Source organism: Typha angustifolia, chromosome 1 (genome assembly GCF_048772165.1).
Source record: "Typha angustifolia cultivar Huaian chromosome 1, ASM4877216v1, whole genome shotgun sequence".
Lineage (NCBI taxonomy): Eukaryota > Viridiplantae > Streptophyta > Magnoliopsida > Poales > Typhaceae > Typha > Typha angustifolia.
In genome coordinates, this window is record NC_133239.1 from 2,008,240 (window position 1) to 2,031,383 (window position 23,144).

At 38.2% G+C, this 23,144-nt stretch overlaps 4 protein-coding genes across 4 annotated transcripts; 1 reads left to right on the forward strand and 3 right to left on the reverse strand.

Moving 5' to 3' along the window:
• The first annotated feature begins 2,664 nt into the window (after nucleotides 1–2,664).
• On the forward strand, nucleotides 2,665–4,404 carry LOC140764827 (adenylate-forming reductase 03009). Its single transcript, XM_073103622.1, has one exon. The coding sequence runs from the start codon at nucleotides 2,708–2,710 to the stop codon at nucleotides 4,298–4,300; it is 1,593 nt and encodes a 530-aa protein (XP_072959723.1). The 5' UTR covers nucleotides 2,665–2,707; the 3' UTR covers nucleotides 4,301–4,404.
• Nucleotides 4,405–6,212: 1,808 nt separating this feature from the next.
• LOC140766142 (GDSL esterase/lipase At1g28570-like) lies at nucleotides 6,213–9,799 on the reverse strand. The gene is made up of 5 exons (XM_073105594.1): nucleotides 9,467–9,799; nucleotides 9,159–9,374; nucleotides 7,872–8,020; nucleotides 7,492–7,768; nucleotides 6,213–6,756 (listed from the first exon to the last, which is right to left on the reverse strand). Exons 1-5 carry the CDS (start codon nucleotides 9,732–9,734, stop codon nucleotides 6,485–6,487), a joined length of 1,182 nt encoding a protein of 393 aa, XP_072961695.1. The 5' UTR covers nucleotides 9,735–9,799; the 3' UTR covers nucleotides 6,213–6,484.
• A 1,548-nt stretch (nucleotides 9,800–11,347) lies between these two features.
• Nucleotides 11,348–14,765, reverse strand: LOC140766181 (malate dehydrogenase, mitochondrial). The gene is made up of 7 exons (XM_073105646.1): nucleotides 14,421–14,765; nucleotides 14,133–14,306; nucleotides 13,625–13,793; nucleotides 13,477–13,538; nucleotides 13,249–13,376; nucleotides 12,563–12,680; nucleotides 11,348–11,781 (listed from the first exon to the last, which is right to left on the reverse strand). Exons 1-7 carry the CDS (start codon nucleotides 14,688–14,690, stop codon nucleotides 11,641–11,643), a joined length of 1,062 nt encoding a protein of 353 aa, XP_072961747.1. The 5' UTR covers nucleotides 14,691–14,765; the 3' UTR covers nucleotides 11,348–11,640.
• A 1,237-nt stretch (nucleotides 14,766–16,002) lies between these two features.
• LOC140780127 (uncharacterized) lies at nucleotides 16,003–22,872 on the reverse strand. The gene is made up of 12 exons (XM_073125483.1): nucleotides 22,692–22,872; nucleotides 21,855–21,953; nucleotides 21,662–21,777; nucleotides 20,874–21,028; nucleotides 20,105–20,193; nucleotides 19,545–20,019; nucleotides 18,618–18,737; nucleotides 18,220–18,452; nucleotides 17,725–17,807; nucleotides 17,283–17,394; nucleotides 16,692–16,766; nucleotides 16,003–16,618 (listed from the first exon to the last, which is right to left on the reverse strand). Exons 1-12 carry the CDS (start codon nucleotides 22,779–22,781, stop codon nucleotides 16,514–16,516), a joined length of 1,752 nt encoding a protein of 583 aa, XP_072981584.1. The 5' UTR covers nucleotides 22,782–22,872; the 3' UTR covers nucleotides 16,003–16,513.
• Between the last annotated feature and the right edge of the window lie 272 nt (nucleotides 22,873–23,144).

Sequence of the window (23,144 nt, forward strand, 5' to 3'; positions counted from 1 at the left end):
GCCTACTTCTCTCTTTTCGTCTCTATATCTTAACAGTCTCTCTCCCGTAGGATTTTTACCATAGCTTAGGCTAATTATAGCTTTCAACCATCTATCGTATCTACATCCGCAAACCATCACCATCATCTATTGCCGAGCCACATCAATCTAGATATGATAATCGGGCGAGCCGGGCTGGGTTCGGGCCGGGCTAGAATAGTCTAGCCCGTTACCGCCCGTTGGCCTATGAGAGATCAGGCTAGCCGGTCGGGCCGGGCTGGCCCGACCCACCAATCACTCGGCCCAACCCATATTACAACTATTTTTAGAATTTTTATAACTATTAGCTTATTTTAAAAAAAATATTTATATTCCTCTATTAAAAAAATTAAAATAAAATAAAATTTTTTAAAGGTATGCTTGAAATAATACAAAATGGTATAATACCAAAATATTTTTTTACTGTAGCAGCGGTAAATTATTGTAGCAAAACGGGCAAAGCACTGTAGCATACGGGCGGGCCTAGTTGCGGGCCAAACGGGCGGGCTTTTGGGCTGGGTCGGGTGGACAAAGGGCTGGCCCGTGCCGCCCATGGGTATTTCGAGGTCGGGCCGGGCCGGGCCTAAACCAGATCCGGGCCGAGCTTAGCCCGGTCCAAACCGGGCTAGGCATGGGCGGGTTGGGCTATTTGATCATGTCTACATCCATCAACTACTCAGCCTCCACCCTATCATCACCTCCATCCTATACCTATGAATCGATGTCTCCACTCACGGATTTCAAATCCCGTGTAGATCTGAATCTCAACCGCTACGAATGGATATACGTTAAAAAAAAAAAACTTTTAAGAATAAATGTTTAGTGGTCCCGAGAAAACTAAGGAATCGTGTTTTGCAAGATAATTATAGTGTGTGTCCAAAATACTAATTATGAAATATAGACAATGTTTACCACAAGACTTCAAAGGAATCATACGATGGCGTCAATGTATATGTCCACATCCTGTATATAACGTAGAATATTTCAAATTAAGCCCAAGAAGGCACGCCCATTTTGACCCTATATATTCTCCTTAATTAATAAAAATCCATCGATCAGCTGTGTATATTGCAAATAGGTTGGGTCTGCAATGTACGACTAGACCACCAACCCTACGATGAATAAGACATCCAAGTTTAAAACTGTTAAAGTATACAATATATATATATATATATGATAATTCTAACCTAGATATCCAGTTGGCTCTTAATAAGTACGTGTCATATAATCTAAAATGTTTTATAGACTAAAGTTGACAAAGACAAGCATATGCGGCTCTCTACTGCCAAGATGTGTTAACAAATTCTAGTTCATAGCATTGCGACAAAGTGACGCAGTCAACAGTGGCAGCTCCTCAAGTGGGACGATTTGAAGGTAAAAGTCAACCGAGTAAAGTCAATTCAAGGAAATTTTGGTTTCAACAGAAAAAAAAAAGGAAGAAAAAAATTGTTATTTGACCATTGATTAGTCCATGATCGTAAATACAGAAAAAAAGGAAGTTTTACCAACGAAAAAATAATGCTTTTTTTTAATTTATTTTTACGTATAGATTATAAAAAATAGATGACCTTATTCATATCACACCATTATTTTAATTTCCTCGTCTGTCTGGTGTAGCATGCATGCATCATTTGAGTGACTCAGGTTATCAAACTTTGGTCACGTACGTTAATGTTCCATCCTGCATGAAGACATATGTAATCTATAAAAGGAAAGAATGTTATGTCATTTGATGTAGTGTTGAGCGGAACAAGACTAAGTTTAGTTAAGATTATTACAGTCATTATAACTAATTTCACTCATCTATATGATAATTATCTCTTATGCGAACTTATAACATGGTCCTTTTAATGCAATAATAATAATAATAATAATAATAATAATAATAATAATAATAATAATAATAATAATAATAATAATAATAATACATAAGTGGCTCTGCCTCAAAGACTAGGGCAAGGAATTAAGAGAAAAGATTCTCACGAGTGAACGTGTGATACATTTAAACCATTCAGATATCTCTTGACTTGTAAGCTAACTTCAGTTTGAGGCCGAATGTTAGACCATTACCTTGCGTACACATTTGTTCCTCCTGAAGATTTATTCACTTGCATATTAGTGGATAAAGAAAATGATTCGTAACACTTTTTCTTCTTCTTTTTTACTTAATTATGTGGCATTATTTCATCTTTACTTTCCATGAAGCAAATGGATCATGTGAAGAAAAGAAATTAGAGCTCTCGTATGCCGTTCTACTTTAGTTAAACACAACTAATTAATTAATAATTAAAGGTCTATATATAGATCTCCTCATTTATCCAAGCACAGCATCAACATACAACTTTCATTCTCGATCTGAATATATCTTGCCGGTTGAGTTGCTATTTGAGCTAACGTTCCACGTAAACCCAATAAATAAGCTTAAGAGTGGGTTAAGGTGACTGTCAAATTAATTACTAACTCTTTTTCTTCGTTGCTAAGCATTACGATCCTTAGGCTTTAAATTTTGTTTTTCTTAAGGGTGCTATTTGAAACATTCGTAAATAAATTTTCTATTATTGATACAACTGGGTCAATGTTTCACTTCTACTTATACCCCCTCCATGCATGCTGGCTTCTCTCGTCTTATTGTATCACAACAATACCTTCTTCTCTTCTCGATTGATCTCCAAACCCAGCCATTAATATCATGGAGCCAAAATTCTCAAGCTGCCGTGGAGTCTCTTTCGAGATCAAAACCTCATCGAAACAAGAACCCAGCCCGAGTGGCCGATGGGTTTGGCTCCCTTGGTCTCAGCCAGCCCCTTCCAAGGTCTTCCCCACCTCCGACCTTAACCGAACCACGAGCATAGCGAGCAGCCATTTTTGCGACCTGAGCGACGAAGAGAACGACGACGAGGAGGAGGAGGTCGTCGTCCCAGACTTGGAGCTACAAGTAGAACAAAAACCACCCGAGACGATCGACAGGAAGGTGCCAAAGCCGAGATCGGAGTCCCGTCTCTCGATCATACTACTAGACCAGGGCTTGTTCACTGTCTACAAGCGGCTATTCGCTGTGTGCTTCGTAATAAATGTAACCATGCTCGCCCTCGCCGTTGCCGGCCACTTTAGCTACGCGAAGAAGCGAGCCGCTCTCTTCTCCATGGGTAACATCCTAGCTCTCACGCTTTGCCGCAGCGAGGCCGTCCTCCGCGTCGTCTTCTACCTCGCCGTCAAGCTGTTAGGAAGGGCATGGGTGCCTCTTCGCATCAAGACCGCCACCACCGCCTTCCTCCAGTCCCTCGGCGGGATCCACAGCGGCTGCGGCGTCTCCTCCGTCGCCTGGCTCGTTTACGCTCTGGTCCTCACCCTCCGCCACCGCGATGAGACGTCCAACCTAATCGTCGCTGCGGCGTCCGCCATCCTCGCGTTGCTCGCTCTCTCCTGCCTCGCGGCGTTCCCCCTCCTCCGCCACCTCCACCACAACGCCTTCGAGCGGACCCACCGCTTCGCGGGGTGGTCGGCGCTGGCCCTCCTCTGGGTGTTCGTTCTCCTCACTCTCGGATACAACCCCGCGACGAAATCCTACAACAACCTCAAATTCTCCAACCTCGTAAAGCAGCAGGAATTTTGGTTCACCCTCGCCATCACCTTCTTCATCGTCCTTCCATGGCTGACGGTCAGGAGAGTCCCCGTCTCCGTCGCCGCACCTTCCACCCACGCCTCCATCATAACCTTCGCCAGAGGTATACAACCCGGATTGCTCGGCCGGATAAGTCGGTCCCCCTTATCCGAGTGGCACGCGTTCGGAATCATCTCCGACGGCAAAGACGGCCACATGATGCTCGCCGGCGCGGTCGGAGACTTCACCCGAGGACTCGTCTCTTCCCCGCCACGCCACCTCTGGGTGCGCGGCGTCCGGTTCGCCGGCCTCCCGTACCTAGTCAACATGTACCAAAGAGTGGTGCTCGTCGCCACCGGCTCCGGGATCTGCGTGTTCCTGTCCTTCCTGCTGCAGCCGTGCGCGGCAGAGGTGTGCTTGATATGGGTGACGAAAGGAGTGGAGGAAAACTTCGGGAAGGAGATCAAGGAGATGATGAGCGGGCATCCGAGGGAGAGGGTGATAGTGCACGACACTGCGGTGTCCGGCCGGCCGAACGTAGCGAACATGACGGTGGAGGCGGCGAAGAGGTGGAAGGCGGAGGTCGTGGTGGTGACGAGCAATCCACAGGGGAGTAGGGACGTCGTTACGGCTTGCAAGAAGGCTGGGATAGCTGCGTTTGGACCCATTTGGGATTCTTAATTAATTAAGAGTCTTAATCACTCGTTAATCGAGCGGTAATGGAATAATAATGTGTCAAGCTTCTATTATTTATCAAGTTACATATATGTTTTGGAATTGGTTGGTGGGAGAATTAATAAAAGATAAGGTTTGTTGATATTGCAAGGCACTAATTGCAAAATTATTGTCATATTAAAGGTAACAACAATAATGGACTTCGCCAATGGATAAAGTTTCTTTTTCTATATAATAATTGTTTATATTGGCTTCAACTTTATGATTAGAATTCGCCGGTCCGCGGGATTGCTTTAATTATTATAAAGAATATAATTAAAATATGCAGAATCGTTTTAATTAGTAGGAGGTAGTTAGAAAGAAAGAAAGAAAGAAAGAGACAGGAGGTTAATAGTTGCAGGTAGACAGAGCTTTTGCAATATAATTTTTTTATTTTTATTTCATGTATAATAATAATTTTAGTGTGTATTATACATGTAGATTATATTAAAAACTTCGTGATAACAAATTATGTATCGACTATAAAAAAATATATACCGACAACTCAGTTTTATGCACTAAATTTAAAAAATTAAATGCAAAAGTATCTACTAATCTAAATATGTATTTTTAAATTTATAAGTAAGCTAACGGATAGAATGGCCAAAGTCTTTAAGTAATACCTTTGTAGTCATCCATTGAATAGGGAATTTTGTATTATTTCACCTTAGGCTACCTTATTTATCAATATAAATCCTAATAACATACGAGGATAGATGATAAACTGTAAAATAATTTTAGAAAATAAATGAATTTTTAACCAATAACATCTAGAAAAATAACTCCAATGCTATGTTAAAATAATTTACCAAAATTACAATGAAAACTTTATAGTTTATGTACATAAAATATGATGTGGAAGTCCCATTCAGTTGACATTTTATCACAACTAAAGTCAAATATAATTAATGTCTTCAGGGATATCATCAGAGAAAGGCAGTTGGCATACTTTGAATTGTTTATAATTTTGCTTGCAAAGCGTATGCGAATATTTTTTGTACAATTTCTTGGAAGCAAGAAAGAAATTAGAAGCTTATTTTGTTTGTAATCAAATTGATTTTTTTTTAATCGTCTCTTGCCCTCTCTCCATGCTGAGAAAACGAAATATGTTTCCAAATTCAATTTTCTAAATTGAAGAATCTTGTACAATTTTATAATCTTGAACTTTGAGATGGACTTGTAGACTTTTTAACTACCAATTGTATTTTAAGTGCATTTAATTGTATTATTGAGGAGAGTTTTTTAGAACAGATATAAGAGCAGATTTAATGCAATTCGCAAGAGAGATGGAGGTAATGACACAATTGGATAGAAAGCTATTTTTGTTTACACCCTGTTTTTTTTTCATGTTTTTTAATATTTAATTAGAAACATAAGATTGAATTTAAGATAATAAACACGGTGTAAATCGTATATACAACAGAAATATAGGGTGTGAAATATTAAAAAAAAAAAGCCAAAGAAATCCGTGTCTCTGTCATCGATAGGGCAGAATTCAACTTCAAGTAATCTAATTTAAATTTGATTTCAAGTTCAAAACTTTGTATGCTTACAAACGAAACAATACTAAGTTCATGTCTTCATCAGTATAAAGACTAGGCCCAGCCCAATTATAATCCACGGGATACAATTTGGACCAGCCTTGGTTGTAATTTGTCACAAAAACTAGCCCAATTCATCATTATAACATACCTCGGCAAGTTCAAGCCATATTTCCATTGATCAAAGGAGATAAAATAGAAAAGCAGCAAATTAAGTGTAAAAGAGATGAAGATATACATGATGCCACATGAATCTTATTCATCACATATCCCATACAATTCAAACTGAACACCAGAACTTATACAAGCAGTAAGAGCATCAGGCAAAATTTAAGATCAAGATAAAATTTAGATTTGCTAATTGATATGTTAAATTGTCACCTACAGGCTGTTAAATTAAGAACAATCCGTCAAAAAGAATAAGAACTTGTAGATGTGCAGCATAGAAGTTTCTGCTATTGTAGCAGAATGGAGAAATGGAGGATACCTTCACCAGATTCTCCACGAACTTTTAAAAGGTTTCTGGAGATTGGTTGGCACCTGTGGAGTAACAGTTGCTTATTTACATTTATAAATTGCTGCAATAAATTAGAGTCTGGCATTTGCACTCTTATCCGCTACATTGATTGGAATACAGAAGCGGAGCAGCATTAAGTTCAATATGGGGGCATGTATTAGCTAGGGCAGGGACAGCATATGGTCCTCGTAATACTCCGTGAGCAACTAGCTTATAAGCCGCTTCAGTTAGGTGTAATCCATCCCAGGAAGCATATGCAGACGGATCGGCACAAACTCTCGATTCAGGAGATCCGCATGATATCGATGGTGTGCAATTGTAGGGACCATCGCTTCCACAGCATGCATTCAAAGGTACCGTGAATCCTGCCACCACATCAACTTACAATCAAAATCTGCGATTTAAGCAAAAGATACTGAAAAAAGAGTATCCTCTAGCACTTAGACCTGAACATTACATTAGATTGCAAAAGAATTATCCATGTCGTTAAAGGTCCTTAGGATAGATGAAGCCTAGAACAAAGAGTGGGTACATACTAAAAACTAAATGCTAGGCTTGGAAAACAGACATACTAATTAGATCAACTATCTGCACAAATGCAGCTAAAAAATCACAATTTAAATCATTTTACCATTTCTTTCTTAAGTTGATTTATAACAAACTGATAATTGGTAAATCAAGTCTTGGGTCGCAGCTGCTATCCATCATTTCTACAGCCTGGCCTAAGGTAAGGCTAAGATGAATTGGTCCAACCACCAACATAATAGCTTAACTATTAGTGTGCTTAAAAGTGAGAACAGGAAGCCTTAGGTGCTAAGTATAGCAAATCATTTATTACCTGTTTGCAGTTTATCAGAATCTGCCTATAGCCAGTACGCAAGTTCACTCAAGGTGCTCAGATGACGAGATGGGCACGACTTGAGATGGGATTTATTCTAGGCTTGAAGACCCAAAATGGTATTGGAGTGCACATGAACTAACCTCTGCCCTAAGCAAATAAGGCAAAATACAGTACAGTTTCCTTTTTCTTTTCTCATTTGCTAGCTAGCATTATAGCTCACAATTGGAAAATCCAAGGAGAACAGAAAGTAAAAGCTCACCATATTGGTGTGGAGAGCGAAAGATGTTCATTGAAGCTCCAAAATAATCCGCATAGATGATAGTGACATGAGGGTGAAGCACACGGAGCCTATCCAACTCATCCTGAAGCTGTTGGTTGTGGTACTCTGAGAACTCGTTCAACCACTTGATGCAACCTGTTTTTGGGTCATAATCTTCTTCTCGTTGACTTTGGAATATTGTGAGGTACACCGGGACACACCCTATTGGAAAATTCCCTGGAACGACCAATGTCTTTGCACCAAGTTCAATCAGCTCCTGCAGACCAAATTCATAGGCTCAGTGGCAATGCTATGAGATGCCAAGTAAGTACTAAGCACAGATCTTAAACCATAACCTATTAAGAAAGAAATGGGCTCACATTGATTGCTGAACTGATGGCATCAACAACGCTTGGAACGAATTGGCGCACTGAAGCAAGATTTCTTCCTTGAAGAAACTGATGGTTGTAGTCATTTCCTCCGATTTCTCCAACAATGAAAAGTGAGCTGCTCATGATATTGCTGCAATCTAATTTATATAATATGTCATCTAGCAATGACTGGATAATAAATTACTGCAAGTTTGCAGGTCATTGATTAATGGCCATCTGGGGCTACAGTAGTGATTCACTACTATATTGTTCCCAATTCCTTAAAAAAACAATAAGTTTCATTTTGTTGACTTCAATCAAAATTACCAGCTATATTTGTTAATGTGCAAGGAAAATTCATAATCCTCCTTTTGAGATCTTTAGACTAGAGGTTTCATTGGCATGTGTAGTTGTTCAGTATAGATACTTAGAGTGCGCAACTTTACTTTTGATTGTTATAACCTTTTGCTTGGCCATTCAACAGGGCCAAATCTTGGAAAAGGCTAATGCTAGTTACAAGTTCTTGCCCCTGTGAAATGAACTAATAAGTTTTTTAGTTTATTCATTACCAAGCATGATGAAGGTTGATAGACAGTAATACTGTTGCAGTATTAGATGCTTGCAATTTCATGGATCTCATAAAACTGAAGACATTATATCTTAGCTGCAACAATACTCTTTCCAACAGCCAAAACAGAGTCTAGAATGACTTACAATGGAATTATTCTTTATTCCATGTTACATGGATAAACAACCAATTATTTTGTAAGGCTAATCTAGTCAAGATGTTTGGTATAAAAATGCTATGTTTTCCGACTGATGGTTTCTTATAGTCAGATCATCTTGATTATATCTTTTCTTACTAATTAGAATCTACGAACAAATGCTGAAATTATAAGGACGTGACATTTCTAACTAAATACTAGTACTTGGTTTTCCTTCCTCAAGTGATATCTATCAACAGTTTCAGCGAATCATCCATCCTGCAATATGGCTTTTTTTTATTTTTATTTTGAGATACTTTTGCAGTCAATAGTAATGACAACTTGTGCGCATCTAGTATCCTAATAGACCTTTCAACTGACTTCCTGCTGATTTGTTCCTCTTCTTCCCGAATCAATGTTTCAGGAAACTTTTCTACCTTTTACAAATTAACTTTCACGACACTTCTGCAGTCTTTTTGATAGAGTTTCATCATATCAAAGCAATGATTTTAATAAAATTTGAAGCTCTACAACAATGCAATCACTGCACAAAGTTTACCCAATCCTTCCAATAAAGAATTAGAAACAATACCTGACTCATTAGAGAGCAACGACAACACCCTCTTGAACCATTGGATCTGAGTCCCCAACGAGTACTCCGTCCACGTCGCCATCATCCCCTTCTCCCTAAAGAAGTTAAGGCTCAGCGCCGTCGCGCCGCCGACCGCAAAGTTCGCCCCGTGCCGGAAATCCTTAACGCTCTTCGCCGCCAGATACGGGGTCCCAAACGGCAACCCGAATGCTTCCGCTAAGGCCCAGAACGCACACAAAAGTCAGATCTTCGTATCAAGCACGACAAGTAAACAAGAGAAAGGAGGGAGAGAGAGAGATTTAGAGCACCAAGGAAGTCAACGATGAGGCGGCCATCGCAGAACCGGCCGGTAGGGTGACCGAAGTAGGTGGAGCCGTAGGGAAGGCGGCGGACGTGGTCGGGGGTTTTTCCGATGGAGTGGGCGAAGTTACCGGTGTCGGTTAGCGAATCGCCGAAGCTAAAGAGATGGGTGTAGCAAGCAATGGACGGCTGTGCGGTGAGGAGGAGAAGGACGAGGACGAGAATAGCGCGGATTGGAAGTTGGAGGTTGGAGGAGGAGGAGGAGGTTAAAGCCATTAGGGTGGGGCGGGGGAAAATGAGTGGTTTCTAGAGAACGAGAAAGAGAGAAAGAGAGAGAGGGGAAGTCCGGTAGCTAATGGTCTTATAGAAGTTTGAAGAAGGCCAAAGGGGCAAAGGCAAAGGTGCACCTCCACTTTCCATGAGGGTCGTCGTCTGACACAGGTCACTTTTCCTACTAGGGACAATTTTGGAAATATGACATAAGTCATTTTTCAATTTCAAATTTGTATTTATCCTAGTAAAACCTGCCCCTTTAATAGGTGCCACCAAGACCAAGGTCCAAGGTAAGGTGGGTTCACCTAAATTTGGGATATTTTAATCGGTTAAAATTGTTATTTATGCATTTTAAGGAACCCAATTAAGTTTAAAAGTTCAAAGAAAAATAAAAACGATATTCCATTTATAACTAAAAAAACCCTCTCCTTTTTTAAAAAAAAAAATTAAAAATCTAAAAACATTCTCTCAATTTTTATAAGATGGTTACATATTCCATTTATAACTAAAGACACTATATCGTTACAAGTAACACGTCTATGTAAAATACCTAATACGGCAAGAACTAAATGGTGTATGCAATACCCTAATTTTCCACCCTCAGGTAAGGTAAGGTACTTAATCCAGGAGATGCTTCCACAGACATACATAAAATTTATTGACATTTATAATAAATCCCTTAATATTTTTTTTAAAGGAGAAATGTGATATAATGAGAAAAGAAGAGGTGATGTTTAAAATAGTCTGATGATGATGGCACACGTAGCCTTTAACGCCCACAAGAGACAATTTTGGTTGTTTATTTTCTCTCATTGATGGTTGGATTTTTATATAGATTCCAATCTACGATCCTTGTCAATGTGATGCTTAAGTGTATCTTGAGCGACACAATTGAGTGCATATCGCCAAGGGTTTAAGCTTTAGGAGCGTCTTGGCAATTTGATGGGGTCGCCACAGTATGCTCATATGCCAGTAGTCCATCTTGGATATGGATGTTGCTAGAGGTTCCACTTATTTTTCACAAGTCAAATTATTCTGTTCAACGATTGTATGTAAAACGTTGCACAAAGATGAAAGGGATAATGAATTTTTCCTTGGTTTCAATTACCACAAGTTAGCATCAATGGCCCACCTGAGTGAATTGCACCAATGGGTATGCCATATCCCCCCCAACTAAAAGATAGGTCCTGCTATTAATTATCAAGTTTTTGCGAGAGTTTGGACCATTAATGTGGGGGTATTGATGGCCATTTCAATCACTTTCACCCCTCAACTGAATGGTTGATCATTAGTTTCAGGAAGGCAGGAATCTTTAAATGCGTAGAGCTGACCTCAAAGGGTAGTAGGGTAAGTTTGGAAAAGTCTGGCCCTATATTGGTGGTGCTAATGATCTTGGGAAAGGATGTCGTTGTCGAGTGAAGAATATTAAACAAAAAAAATTGAATAAAGAAACAGGAATTGTCAGTACTAAAAGCATTGGAATTAAGAATTGGAAAGTATTGGGAACTATTAACTACCTATTTTGGTGTCCCAGTGCCAGTTTCCTTATAGACTCGTTTAAATGTGGATCACAATTAAAATAGGCAACAGAGAACAGCTTGAATGACCCAATAATATTTCGGTCTTTGGACAGTTGCACTGCTTAAAAAATAATTTTCTTTTCTCCCAGTAAACTCAAAATAGTTGTAAGGTCTGGAAAAACCCAGAATTTGCAAATATAAATCAAAGAAAAGGCTGGTCCACCTGCAGTTCATCAGCCTCATAGCCTAATCAATGTTTACTGTTTTCCTCAACATTGTGCTTGCTTATTGTAACGAGTAAAATCCTAGATGCCCAAACTGAGGGGCATCAAAAGCAGTTCAAGAATACAAAACTGTGATGATACCAGAATCTCATCACTTGGACATAATTAGTTTTCCTTAGCAAACTTGATGCCCTTCTCGATAGAGGATTTGAGCTCAGCCTTGAGGTTTTCCAAGCCTTCTTTCTCATAATCAGAGAGGGGACCTAATCCAAGTACTTCCTCGACACCATTCTTCCCAAGCCTCACCTGTCACATGACAAAAGGCGCAATTAATGCATTATTCAGATAATTGAATCATACATGAGACCAGATGTATCATCAAGTACTATTCTATCCAATATATTTTATAAAAAAATAGAGCCAGCCTAGCAAGATCAATTTTCAAATTGAATAGATCATTCAACTTCTCTAGCCACAGCAAGGCCAAATTTAATAAAGCCCAATCCATTATTTTTAACTTATGCAGCGGGTAGAGAATTTTACAAATTCACAAGCCTAAGCTCCAGTTGCATAAATAACTCAGACATGCCCTCTAATCACATGCATATTTCTCCTTAAAGATTCAAAGTAAAATAAACAGGTTTAGGTAAAAACCTACTACTCCTGTTAAAAAAAAACCACTTCAATGATAAGCTTAAGTTGTCGATGAACAATTGAAATTAATGGAATTTGAGGTTAATGGAGAGTTTCGGTGATTAACAATGGATAAGGCCTTGGTCAGTTTTATTTGCGCTCAAACAAGTACTGCAATACTCAACTAAAGATATAACTCCCTCCCTCCTTCCTTTCCCTTCTCCTGGAGGATATATGTGTAATTATGAGATACAAAAGGAAATACAGCCTAAAGGATAAGAAATTCACATGCAAAAATTGGAAAGCAGATGATTGTATGACAGAAAATGACAGCATTAATTTGGCATGATAAACAAGATAAATGAAGAGCTAAGGAGACAATCTGTGACCAACAGAATCACATTGGAAAAAATAACTGCCAATGAGTTGTCTGATACAGCAATATTAGAGTTACCTTGGAAGCAAAGAAGGGTAATTCAGTAATGCTTGATTGGACAAAAGAACATTCGACAACATCAGGAACCCCGTTGAGACCCTTCAAGCATGCATCAGCAAAGATGGCTCCAGCATACCTGCACCAAAATCTACTTGTCAGCAAAAGCTAAATAGGCATAATGATTTTCCATTTCATTTTTCAATCAGCATAAAGAAAGAACAAATGAGGTAACAATGCAGAGAAGAACTTGCTCAGTTATAGCAGTGAATAAGCAAATCCCAATTTTTAGAACTAAAATTTCCAAAAAAGAAGTTGCTCAGTTATAGTAGGCAATAAACAGATTCCAAGTTTTAGAACTAAAAGTTCCCCCCCAAAAAAGTTAGCATATTCATTGATCAAGCACGTACATTTTCAGCTAGCAAAGTATACTAATGAAGAGGATACAATGAATCAAGTTAATCATCAAAGTGAGAAACCAGTTTTTCTATATGCAGCTCAGTGAATTCACCAAAAGAACCAGCCATAATGATATCCAAATAACTTTTTTAGATAGAGGAGACTAAGAAATGATTCCCTCACTGACAGTACAAAGCAATTTAATGCAAATTGGAGAACCACCAATCATAAACACTCTCTAACAAGCAAGCTGATTATGGGCCCTCATCTCAGAGAAAAGAAAGTGCTTATCAAACATTGAGACTTACGCCATAGACAAGGTTGCAGATCCTTTTCCGGCCTTTGCCTCCACCACCTCCGTACCACCATCTTGTGTTCTTTTTGTAAGTGCCTTTATATCCTCATCTGACAATGATGCATTACTTGCTGGAGTTGCCTACAGCATAACTCCAAAATTAAGAAAAGAGTACATCTCAATTTGCAAAGATCTGAAGGAAAAACTTTGAGCTTCATAGAATTCCAATTTATTTAATTACCTGGGAGAATAGAGGCAAAATGGTAACACCAGCATGCCCACCAACAACAGGGACATTAACATCTGCAAGGTTATTCACCGTTAAACAACGGAAGAAACCCTAACAGATGATCCATAACAACACAGATCCAGTCTAATGAAATCTTTACCAGCAACTGGGACATTCGCCTTTCCAGCATAGAAAGTCTTAGCCCTAACTACGTCAAGAGTGGTGACACCAAACAACTTCCTCTCATCATATGTTCCAGCCTTCTTGAACACCTCTGCCGCAATCGGCACCGTTGAGTTCACAGGATTGCTAATCATATTAACAATAGCCTAATACCAGCAAGAAACTTGTAAGTACCAAAGGAAGGGGAAAAAAAAAAGAGAGACGGAAATCTACCTAATCAGTGCCTACAGTTTGAAAGTTTTCAGAATAATTTCGTATAGATTCATTTCTATCATAGAGATCCCCAATTCTTAGAATTACATGGGACGAGAGAGAAACCACATAGGGTAATTCTACGTAGTTAAGCACCACATGGATCTCTCAAATAAGAATGAAGCCACAGGGACTAATTCTACATATATGCACATAAGATGGAAAATAATAAATTTAGCATCTTTTAAATAAGAAAACAAGTAATTGCCAACAAAGAGTCAACTTTCTCATACATTGGGGCAATACTTGGCGATGGCAGTGCAGAGCGACTTAACGATTCCAGCATTGATGTTGAACAAATCATCCCTAGTCATCCCCGGCTTCCGCGGCACACCAGCCGGGATGACGACGACATCAGATCCCTCGAGCGCCTGCCCGAGCTGTTCCTCCGTCATGTAACCCTTCACCTGGATCAGACCACCCCCGCAGAAAAGCAACCATCAAGATCCAAAACCCAACACTGAGATCAGATCAAGAAATGAGAGAAACAGAAGTAAGAGATCTGGCTAGATCTGACTGACCTCCGCGCGGGTATTGATGTGGCTGACGTCAGCGGCGACTCCGGGGGTGCCAGCGATATCGTAGAGGGCGAGGGAGGAGACGAGAGGGTTAAGCTTCATGAGGAGGGCGAGGGGCTGCCCGATTCCTCCGGCGGCACCGAGGACGGCGACCTTGCGCTCCGGCGAGGCGGAGGAGGAGAAGGAACGGTTGAGGAGGTGGGAAGAGGAGGAGGAGGAAGCGCCGCTGCGGCGGAGGGCGGAGGAGATGGATCGGATCATGGACGACGTCATTTTGGTGGAGAGATCGGAAAAGGGGGAAACTGGAGGGCGAGGTCTGCTAGAGAAGAGTGAAGGGTAAAGTAAACACGAGATGCAAATGAAGAGGGGTGTTATATAATATCTCGGCATTGGCTTTCCGCCATTTTTTTTTTTTTTTTTTTTTTTGGGAAGGGAGGATTAATTCATTTTTAACCCTCTAAGTTTTTATTTTGCATAAATTTCTCTCTATTTATTATTTTATTTAACGTAAGACGAATTATTAAAGTCTTTTTTTTTATTTATTGTATCTATATTTACAGTTTAGTAAACATGCAATAATAAAAAAAATAAAGTTTTTTATAGATAAAATAATTTTAGTCCAGAGTAGAGTGAGTAAAATTAATTTAACCCTTTTATTCATTTTTTCTCTCTCTCTCTCTCTCTCTGGATCTTCTATTTACATTGGATGGGCAAAAGTACAATGTGTAATCATAAAAGTGATATTTACAAAGACAATGGAAGTTAGTTACAACTTACAACCTAGGCACTTAAATTAATTATAAAACCAATCAACTCTAGTAAAGTTAGTAAATACCTTGCTATTGACGACCGAGGAGTCAAAAGTTTAACTCCAATCCTAAACAATATTATAAAAAAATTATTTAATAGTTGGTAGTTGAATGGCTTGGCTCAATTCGATTAATGACTCGACAGTACGGTTAGCTTAGAACAACAGTTTGACAACGCAACGATTTAGAACAGTTCTCGACGGTATTTAGTTCGAAGCAATTATTCGACGACGCATATGACTTATAACCTAAACTAGACAACTAAAAACTCAGTAGGATCTAAAATGCATCTGTATCTAGGGATGGTTGGTCCTTTTATCCAATCCATATATTACGTATTCATAAATGATCAAAATAAATCATAAAAAAATTAGAAATAAAGTTATTAAAGACCCATGATTCAGAAGCGACACAGCCGCGCAAGAACGAGATCTAATGCGTCACCTCCCTCGTCACGATCGAACTAAACTAATAAAAAAAAGAAAATCCTCTGGAGACATTAGTTAAAGAATATTACTCTCAACAACTTCTTATTTCCATTGATAAGTCTTGCCTCATTTGTACTGATCTCATTATAATAATCTCACTCAGACGATGAAAAGAGGACCTGTAGGTCTCCGTCATAAAGATATTAAAGAATTCAGTAACCAAGCAAGATGAGAATAGAACAGATCATCTAAGAACAGAATGTAATTATAGAAACAGGGTCTTCATGTAATTAACAAACAATCAGCAGACCTATCTTTGCAGAAACCAAGTATTCAATATGATAAAATAACAAAGTCGAAATGGGCATTTCATTTATCTTAAAAAAGATATTCATTTTCTTTTTAAAAGCAGCAAGCCTTGAAAAAATACAGTAGATTCTTTAACAGATAAGTTAGTACATTCTGATCGATGCTGCCTAAATTTGTAATTTGCAAATATATGGGTATCCATCAAGAAGCTTGTACAAGAATTTATGTTCTTTTTTCAGCCAAATAGAAATAAAAATCCAATACCGCAGGGTCAAGTAGCTCCATATGGCATGCGCTTTCTGAATCGAGCAGGCCAAGATAAATGCCCTTTGCTGGTCTGCCTGATAGCTTCAACACACCACCAGAGATCAACAACTATCATCCAGTCGGCGTGGACTCGGTTTGCCATGCTGCAATTTTGGACCTTGTAATCATACAAATTCCAACCCATTCAGCTTTATAAGAATTCATCAATCAGTCAGTCGCTCATGACCTCACTCCCATCGGAACATTGAGGAGCATTAATAACGTCTCCAAGCTCTTCACTGTCTTAATCAGTTTCCATAGCATCTTCAGATTCTTCTTCTTCACTGTCCTTATCCTCATAAATTATTGGTGGGACTACTGCTTCCTCATCAGCTTCACCATCTGGAATCTGTGGATAAGTGCATAATTAGCAGGATAAGTCAACAAACAGTTACATTACCTTAAGGACCAATAAAACTTACCCCGACGAAAAGGTAATCTAGACAAGTGGAAAGTTGGAGAGCAGATCCAAAAGTTGAGATCCTTGAATCGATGAGCTGCAAAAAAAACAGTGTCATTTACATGAACTCAGTGAGTGTAAAAAAACTGATCAATGTTAGGACTGTCAGATTGGGAATAAAGTGTGTGCTAGCTTTCCAAGAAAAGCCTGAATAAAGACGAAAAGGATTTCCCATACTTCACAGGTTTTCACAAAACTTTTCTCTTGCAGCATACGGTTCAATAACGGGAGCATTTTGATTTACAGATAAGCATGTGAATTCGCCAAGTGTATAACGTCAAGTACAGATGGAGCTAAGAATTTATTTGTATGGTTCGTTTGTTTACACATGAATTTATGGTTTCATCTTTTACAGACCAACTGTTCATCTGTTACACATCCATGTGTACTATCAGATGCATAAATGTGCATGCTAACTTACAATAAGGACCATATCTGTTAAAAGAACTCCTATGTTAAGCAATTTTAAACTAAATATTGAACTTTTACCAGTCAATATTGCAAAACTATGCAGTTTATTAACAATCAGTGCAGTTAATAACATATTGCCAACCTGGTACAGAGAGTTAAGCAGTAGCAGAGACGACTCCTGGGACACTATACTGCTTGCATGTTGACCAAGCAAACTCCTTAGCCATGGTATTACACAGACCAATACTGCACCCCTATGACAGAAGAAAATAAATCAAAGATCAGCAAGGAAGTGGACAAATATCTGGTAAATCAAGTCTTGAGGCACATGTGACTTGTTAAATCTAGACCCACTATAATTGTCCATCCATCAAGGAAAGACGATTTAATAGGTCTTTCTCATTTTCTATTATCTGGGTAGAATGTAAAATGGGTACTTATAACCAATAACAGCCTAGCATTAGCTATGCATGCAAATACTCAAAGGGGAATACAACAAAAAAAGAGGCCTCAGCATTCACTTCACATTCTAAGCACCAAAGATGTATGAATTTAAATATAATGCCTTAGCAGTAACATATAACCTTGACTGAATCATCAATATAATGGATTTCAACAACTTGAGGACATCTGCTGGAGTCAAAAGTGATGTTGATTTTGCAATAACCTGCAACCAGCCATCATAATCAGTGGGAATTGATTAAAAGAATAAAAGAACATCTTAATGCGTAGAAAACATATGCCAACAGTAATAAGTTAATAACTTCCTTCTATTTTGAGATTCATATATGAGATAACATGAAATCTTATTCTACAGAACTTATTGGTGATTAATGCTCAAAATAAGAAATGCAAATAAGAAGGAATGCCTATGAACCAATCATTAGGTTTTTGTTTGCCTGAGGTAATGCTTCTCATGTCCTTGCCAAATCCTTTTACCTACTCATAGTAGTGATATATCTTGGAAGTCCAAAGCAGTTAATTGTGTAATGCCGCATCACAACCATTAGCAGTAAACCACAAACGAAGTTTAGTATTTGCTGAACAGGAAATGCATACTAAAGTAACATAAGCCACACCTTTTCGTCCCTAGTATACAAACAGTCCAGTAACAAAGAATGATCATCAGCATGTAGTGCTTGCTTCAGCAAAACATGCACTGAATCTGCACTTGGAGGCTTCACTGTCGGAGATGACTCTTGCATCAACTCACTCTTTTCTTTCTCATCCTTGAGCAAATCTAGGCTTGCAAGTTTTTCAGCCATAGTTGGTTCGTCAAGATTAAGTTCAGCAACTGGTTCAGGCATTACCTCTAGAACAATGCATTCAGAATTGATCATCGAACTAGATGGCAATGAATATAAGGGTAATATTGCTCCTTCTCGTTAGAGAATAGAGGTTTAATGTTTTAGAATCATATAGTTACAATGATTAAATAAAATTACTCACAATTATCCCAAAAGAATTTTACACTTACCCAAATTATTAAATACATCTCCATTAGCAGAATCTGGTGCAGCTCGCTTCTTCACTCTTTTCTTCTGGCTCGGAGTGGTTGTTTCATCTACGTCAAGATCGCCACTTTCCCCATTGTTCTCTGTTCCAACAATATGATAAATGCAAACAACATGTAAAATAACATTGTGATAAAATAAATCAAGCAGCTACTTGCAAACATTATTCAATAGCTTCCAACAAGATATTCTCTTGGAAAAGCTATGCTACTATCCTTACTTGTTATGTCAGACAACCTTTTATATTTCTCCTGCTTGTATAGAACTTGAATGCTGCAACAATTGTTGGCTTGTTACATCTTGTTATGCATCTTTTTTATTCTATGAGGCTATAGAACAGAAAGATTCTTCTCACTCTACCTCATTACCTCACCAGAAATATCAGGATAGCCTCTAGTAATTTGTTCAAGATTTAAAGAAAAGACATTATCGTAAATCTCTAACAATTGTAGCTTGCAAGGATGATGACAAGAGGCAAGGCACTAGAAAAATGTACCCCTCTAACCACTGTTACTCAAATATCACCACTATCATATTCATAAAATGTACCTCTATATCTGTAGACCAGAAAAAGGTAACAAACCACAATGAAAGAGCCATGGTGCTAAATAATGAAAGTTTGAAACAGATACTAAAGAATGTATTTCAACATCTTGGTATAGGAATAAATTCGAAATATATTTGCCTTAAGAAAGGGAACTATGTCAGACTCAGAAATGAAAAGGACTGACTTGCAACATCTATGCCACTAGGCCCAGCTAATAATGCAGCAGAGGAAACTTAAAGAGTAACCAAAGAAAGCAAAAAATTACTGGGCAAATCTCTTGCATTTGAATATGCAATTCCCTGCAAACTTTTCCTCTGAGTTTTATCAATTAATATCTCATTACCTGCTGTTACGTAAATGTCCTTGTTGTTATCCTTCACTTCAACAATCTTGAACTGCATATCATCTGGCAGACCATAGGCAATGAGAACTGAAATTCGTGCATCTTCACCTATATCACATAATGTAGCAGAAACAATTGGGATACGATCTTTTTTGCCATGTTTTTTTCCATCCAATACTGCCCTAGCCGATTTAACAGCAATTTTACTTGGAAATACTCCATCTTGAGATGTGCTTTTCAAATGCCATACATAAGCAACACCTTTTTCTGAAACTGAGAGAACATGAATGCTTCCTGTCTGATTAAAACTTTTACAATCCAACATCATTGGCTTATTTTGCATTAAAAGGACATCCTTAGCAGTGATACTTCTACTTTCGTCATCATATGACCATAACTGAAGTTGCTTATGACCAGATACGGATGAAACAATGAATTTCCCATCATCTGAAATAGCTATGTACTGGACAGAACCCTGTTACCACAAGAACCTCAAGGTTTCAATATAAGTAGTACAAAAATTAATGATATCAAAAAGGTATAAATTGAAACTAACATACCTGATCAGAAGGAATATTCAAAAGTTCCTTCTTCTCATCTAAACTGAACATTCGTGACTTCTTGCTTGCCACAAAAATGATTTTCTCATCTATTATTGCAAACAATAAGCAGTTAATTCTGGAAGAGTATGGTCGCCTTAATATACAGAAGAAAGGATTGAATTAACTTGGTGAAATAAGATATGCAGAAAAAGGAAGAATGAAATATTCATGAAAATTTATCATTGTTCACCCTATTTGATATTTTGATTGATTTTCTTTACAATGGCTGATTGACAGCCATGGACATTTTCCTTTTATACAACACGAATTTTAAACAGGTTGCAAGAAAGCAGTGTTTTTCCTTGGAAAAACATATTTCTAACATCACATATCAGATACTCCTATCGAACAAGTGGACAACCTTCAAACGAAAAGGATGTGTTTCAGACAGTCCACTCATCTCATAATCAAGAGGCCGAATTTGTCACATGTGATAAGCCAACTCCTAGTAAGGGTAGAATTACATGGGAAATAAAAGTACTTCCATTCAAATAGATAGAGAATTGTAATTTGAAAAGAGTAATCAGAGCCTAAAAAACCTCAAGGTATTTTACAATTCCTAACAATTTTAAGGTTCTTCAAGTGCAATGAGGAAGCTCTTTATTGCAGCCATTCTCTGATCGTGATTAAACCGTCATACAAGTTTACATGGGAAAAAGAAAGAAATTGCAGCATATCCAGAAAACAATGTCATCCATAGCGATATCGTATGTGAATTTGCACTCACCATTAGAAAGGGTTAAAGATGTAATCGGCCGCTTTGAAGCCTTGAACTTCCCAATGAATTCTCCCGTTTCAGAATTCAGCTCAGATACCACACCATCAGTGCCAGCAGAATAAACAATACAACCTTTAGTTGCAAGGGAAAGAGCAGCAACCTCACTAAGAAATAAGAGACCAAATTACAAGGATGTACCAAATGTGTTTAAGAAATATGAACAATATAAACTACTTCAAGACACATAATCTGTCTCCGATCTTCATGAGCATAACATATTAGCTACACATAAAGAGCAATCAGGTAAGCCAGCAGGTCATCTATATTTCACATGTGCAGTAAGTAAAAAAGAATGAACCAAACCAACAATGTGAGCTTCAAATGTGTTCTAACCATATATACTCATGCCTCCATGTAAAGTTCAATGAAATAACAATCAAGAGGATTCCTTATCAAAAAGATACATAAGATTGAAAAGCATATATTGATATAATTTTTCCATTCTTCAAGCTTCCAATTGACAATAGAATTTCTTAATAAACTAAATAATAAATAAAATACGTAAATAATAAGCAATCAAAGCCAACAAGTATCTTCTTACGTTAATTCTTTTTGTTATAATATATATTTCATAGAAGTAGACACCCTACAAGATGTTGCAGAAGAAGACAACAGGGTTAGATATTTTTCATATCCTATATTATATGTAGGGCAGCTAGACAACACAACTTCAATTTAAACTAGTTTGTTGTAATTGACAGGCGACCAATACAGCAAGAGTAAAAGAGTAAACATACCTGGAGTGGCACTTGCTGCTTACCCATCTCTTCTCTCCGGTGAGAGTATCTATAGCAAAAACATCACCCAGCTCCGTACCAATGGCAATTAAGAGAGTCCTTTTATCTTTCTTACGCTGAAAAAAAAAAGAGTTGAGTCAAAAAAGGCAAAGCTAATATTCCAAAAGTCAAAATTAATTACCAGAAGCTTAACCTTTTTCCCGATATAATAACATAAAATGCAAGAAATCGCGGACTCCACATCTGGGTCCTTCCAATCTGCCACCATTGAGCCAGAGCGGGTATCCCACACCTGAACATAGAAAATAGATAATCTCGAGAATTACTCCAATGCCGATTATCCACATGAATTCCCAGAATATTGAAAACTAGCATACCTAGCCAAGTTAGCAATTGATACTTCTAACTTCTGTATCCACAAATATCTGTGCAGCCTTTTACTTATGGTAAGCAACCAATTAGTTAAACTTTTCTCAGTAAATTCCTATCCCAGTTTAGCACAGTCTCTGTTGTTTGATAACTCAATCTTTCTAGTAATAGTTGATATGAACTGATAGTAACTATTTGAAGCGTTTGCAGATGGTTGCAGATAACTAATCCTTTAGGCTGTTAAACCATCAAGAAGATCCAACTAAAATCTAAGTTTGACAAGAAAAATATATCTGCAAAAGAGAAAAGAAATTCCACTGCTTTCTGAAGCAAATTTCGAATTTGTAGAAAGATTTTAATATTAAAAAAACACCGTATTTTTATCTTTCTTTTTCTTTCATTTAACTCAACTAAACAAGTATCCAGAAAGATTCAACTTTCTTGTGCCCAAACATAATGAGAAGAAAAAACTCTCAAAAGTATCAGCTGAAAAGATTTCATCTTCTCTATAAACTACGCCCTACAATTGGACGCACAAATGGAGCCCAAATCCTCCACAACGAATCGTCAAACAACGCAAAGAAATCAACAGCAGCTTCACAACGAGAAACCAAACCAAATCCCTCCTTGATTAGAAGAAGAAATCAGATAAAAGCTTCACCTTGATGGTTCCATCTGGAGACAAGGCGGCGAAGCGATCCCCATCAGGCGTGAAAGAGGAGAGGAATGAAGTATTCTTCTCTCCACTCATGGCTGTAGTAGAGCGAGAAATAGCGACGGAGGAAACCTCACCTTGCTGAGAAGAGAAGAGAGGAGAAGCGAGAGAGGGGGACAAGGGTTTGAGGTTTAGGCGTTCAGCTATGACCGAGTGCCGATAATACCCCTGTGATTTGTTAAAATTTACTGGTTAATTCCGAGTCAAAGCTTACACCCAGACTCGGTTCAGTAGTCGACCGGCGCGACCAATTGAGCAACTCGGTCAGGACCGGGTGCGAGTCCAATCCAAAATATTTATGTAATAAAGCCATAAAATATACATAAATAAAAAAATAAAATAAAGGTTCACATAAAATCGTTACTTCATGCATATGTCTTGCCATCAATATTTTTGGGG

Coding starts and splice junctions, on each gene's coding strand:
- LOC140764827 (XM_073103622.1), top strand. CDS start 2,708: ATGGAGCCAAAATTCTCAAGCTGCCGTGGAGTCTCTTTCGAGATCAAA.
- LOC140766142 (XM_073105594.1), bottom strand. CDS start 9,734: ATGGCTTTAACCTCCTCCTCCTCCTCCAACCTCCAACTTCCAATCCGC. Junction 8,021..9,158: donor GTTGCTCTCTAATGAGTCAG/GTATTGTTTCTA, acceptor TATATAAATTAG/ATTGCAGCAATATCATGAGC. Junction 6,757..7,491: donor TCGCTCTCCACACCAATATG/GTGAGCTTTTAC, acceptor ATGTGGTGGCAG/GATTCACGGTACCTTTGAAT.
- LOC140766181 (XM_073105646.1), bottom strand. CDS start 14,690: ATGACGTCGTCCATGATCCGATCCATCTCCTCCGCCCTCCGCCGCAGC. Junction 14,307..14,420: donor ACATCAATACCCGCGCGGAG/GTCAGTCAGATC, acceptor GGTCTGATCCAG/GTGAAGGGTTACATGACGGA. Junction 13,377..13,476: donor TTTTGCCTCTATTCTCCCAG/GTAATTAAATAA, acceptor GTTATGCTGTAG/GCAACTCCAGCAAGTAATGC.
- LOC140780127 (XM_073125483.1), bottom strand. CDS start 22,781: ATGAGTGGAGAGAAGAATACTTCATTCCTCTCCTCTTTCACGCCTGAT. Junction 16,767..17,282: donor TGCTTAACTCTCTGTACCAG/GTTGGCAATATG, acceptor TTTTTTTTGCAG/CTCATCGATTCAAGGATCTC. Junction 16,619..16,691: donor TAGATTACCTTTTCGTCGGG/GTAAGTTTTATT, acceptor ACTTATCCACAG/ATTCCAGATGGTGAAGCTGA.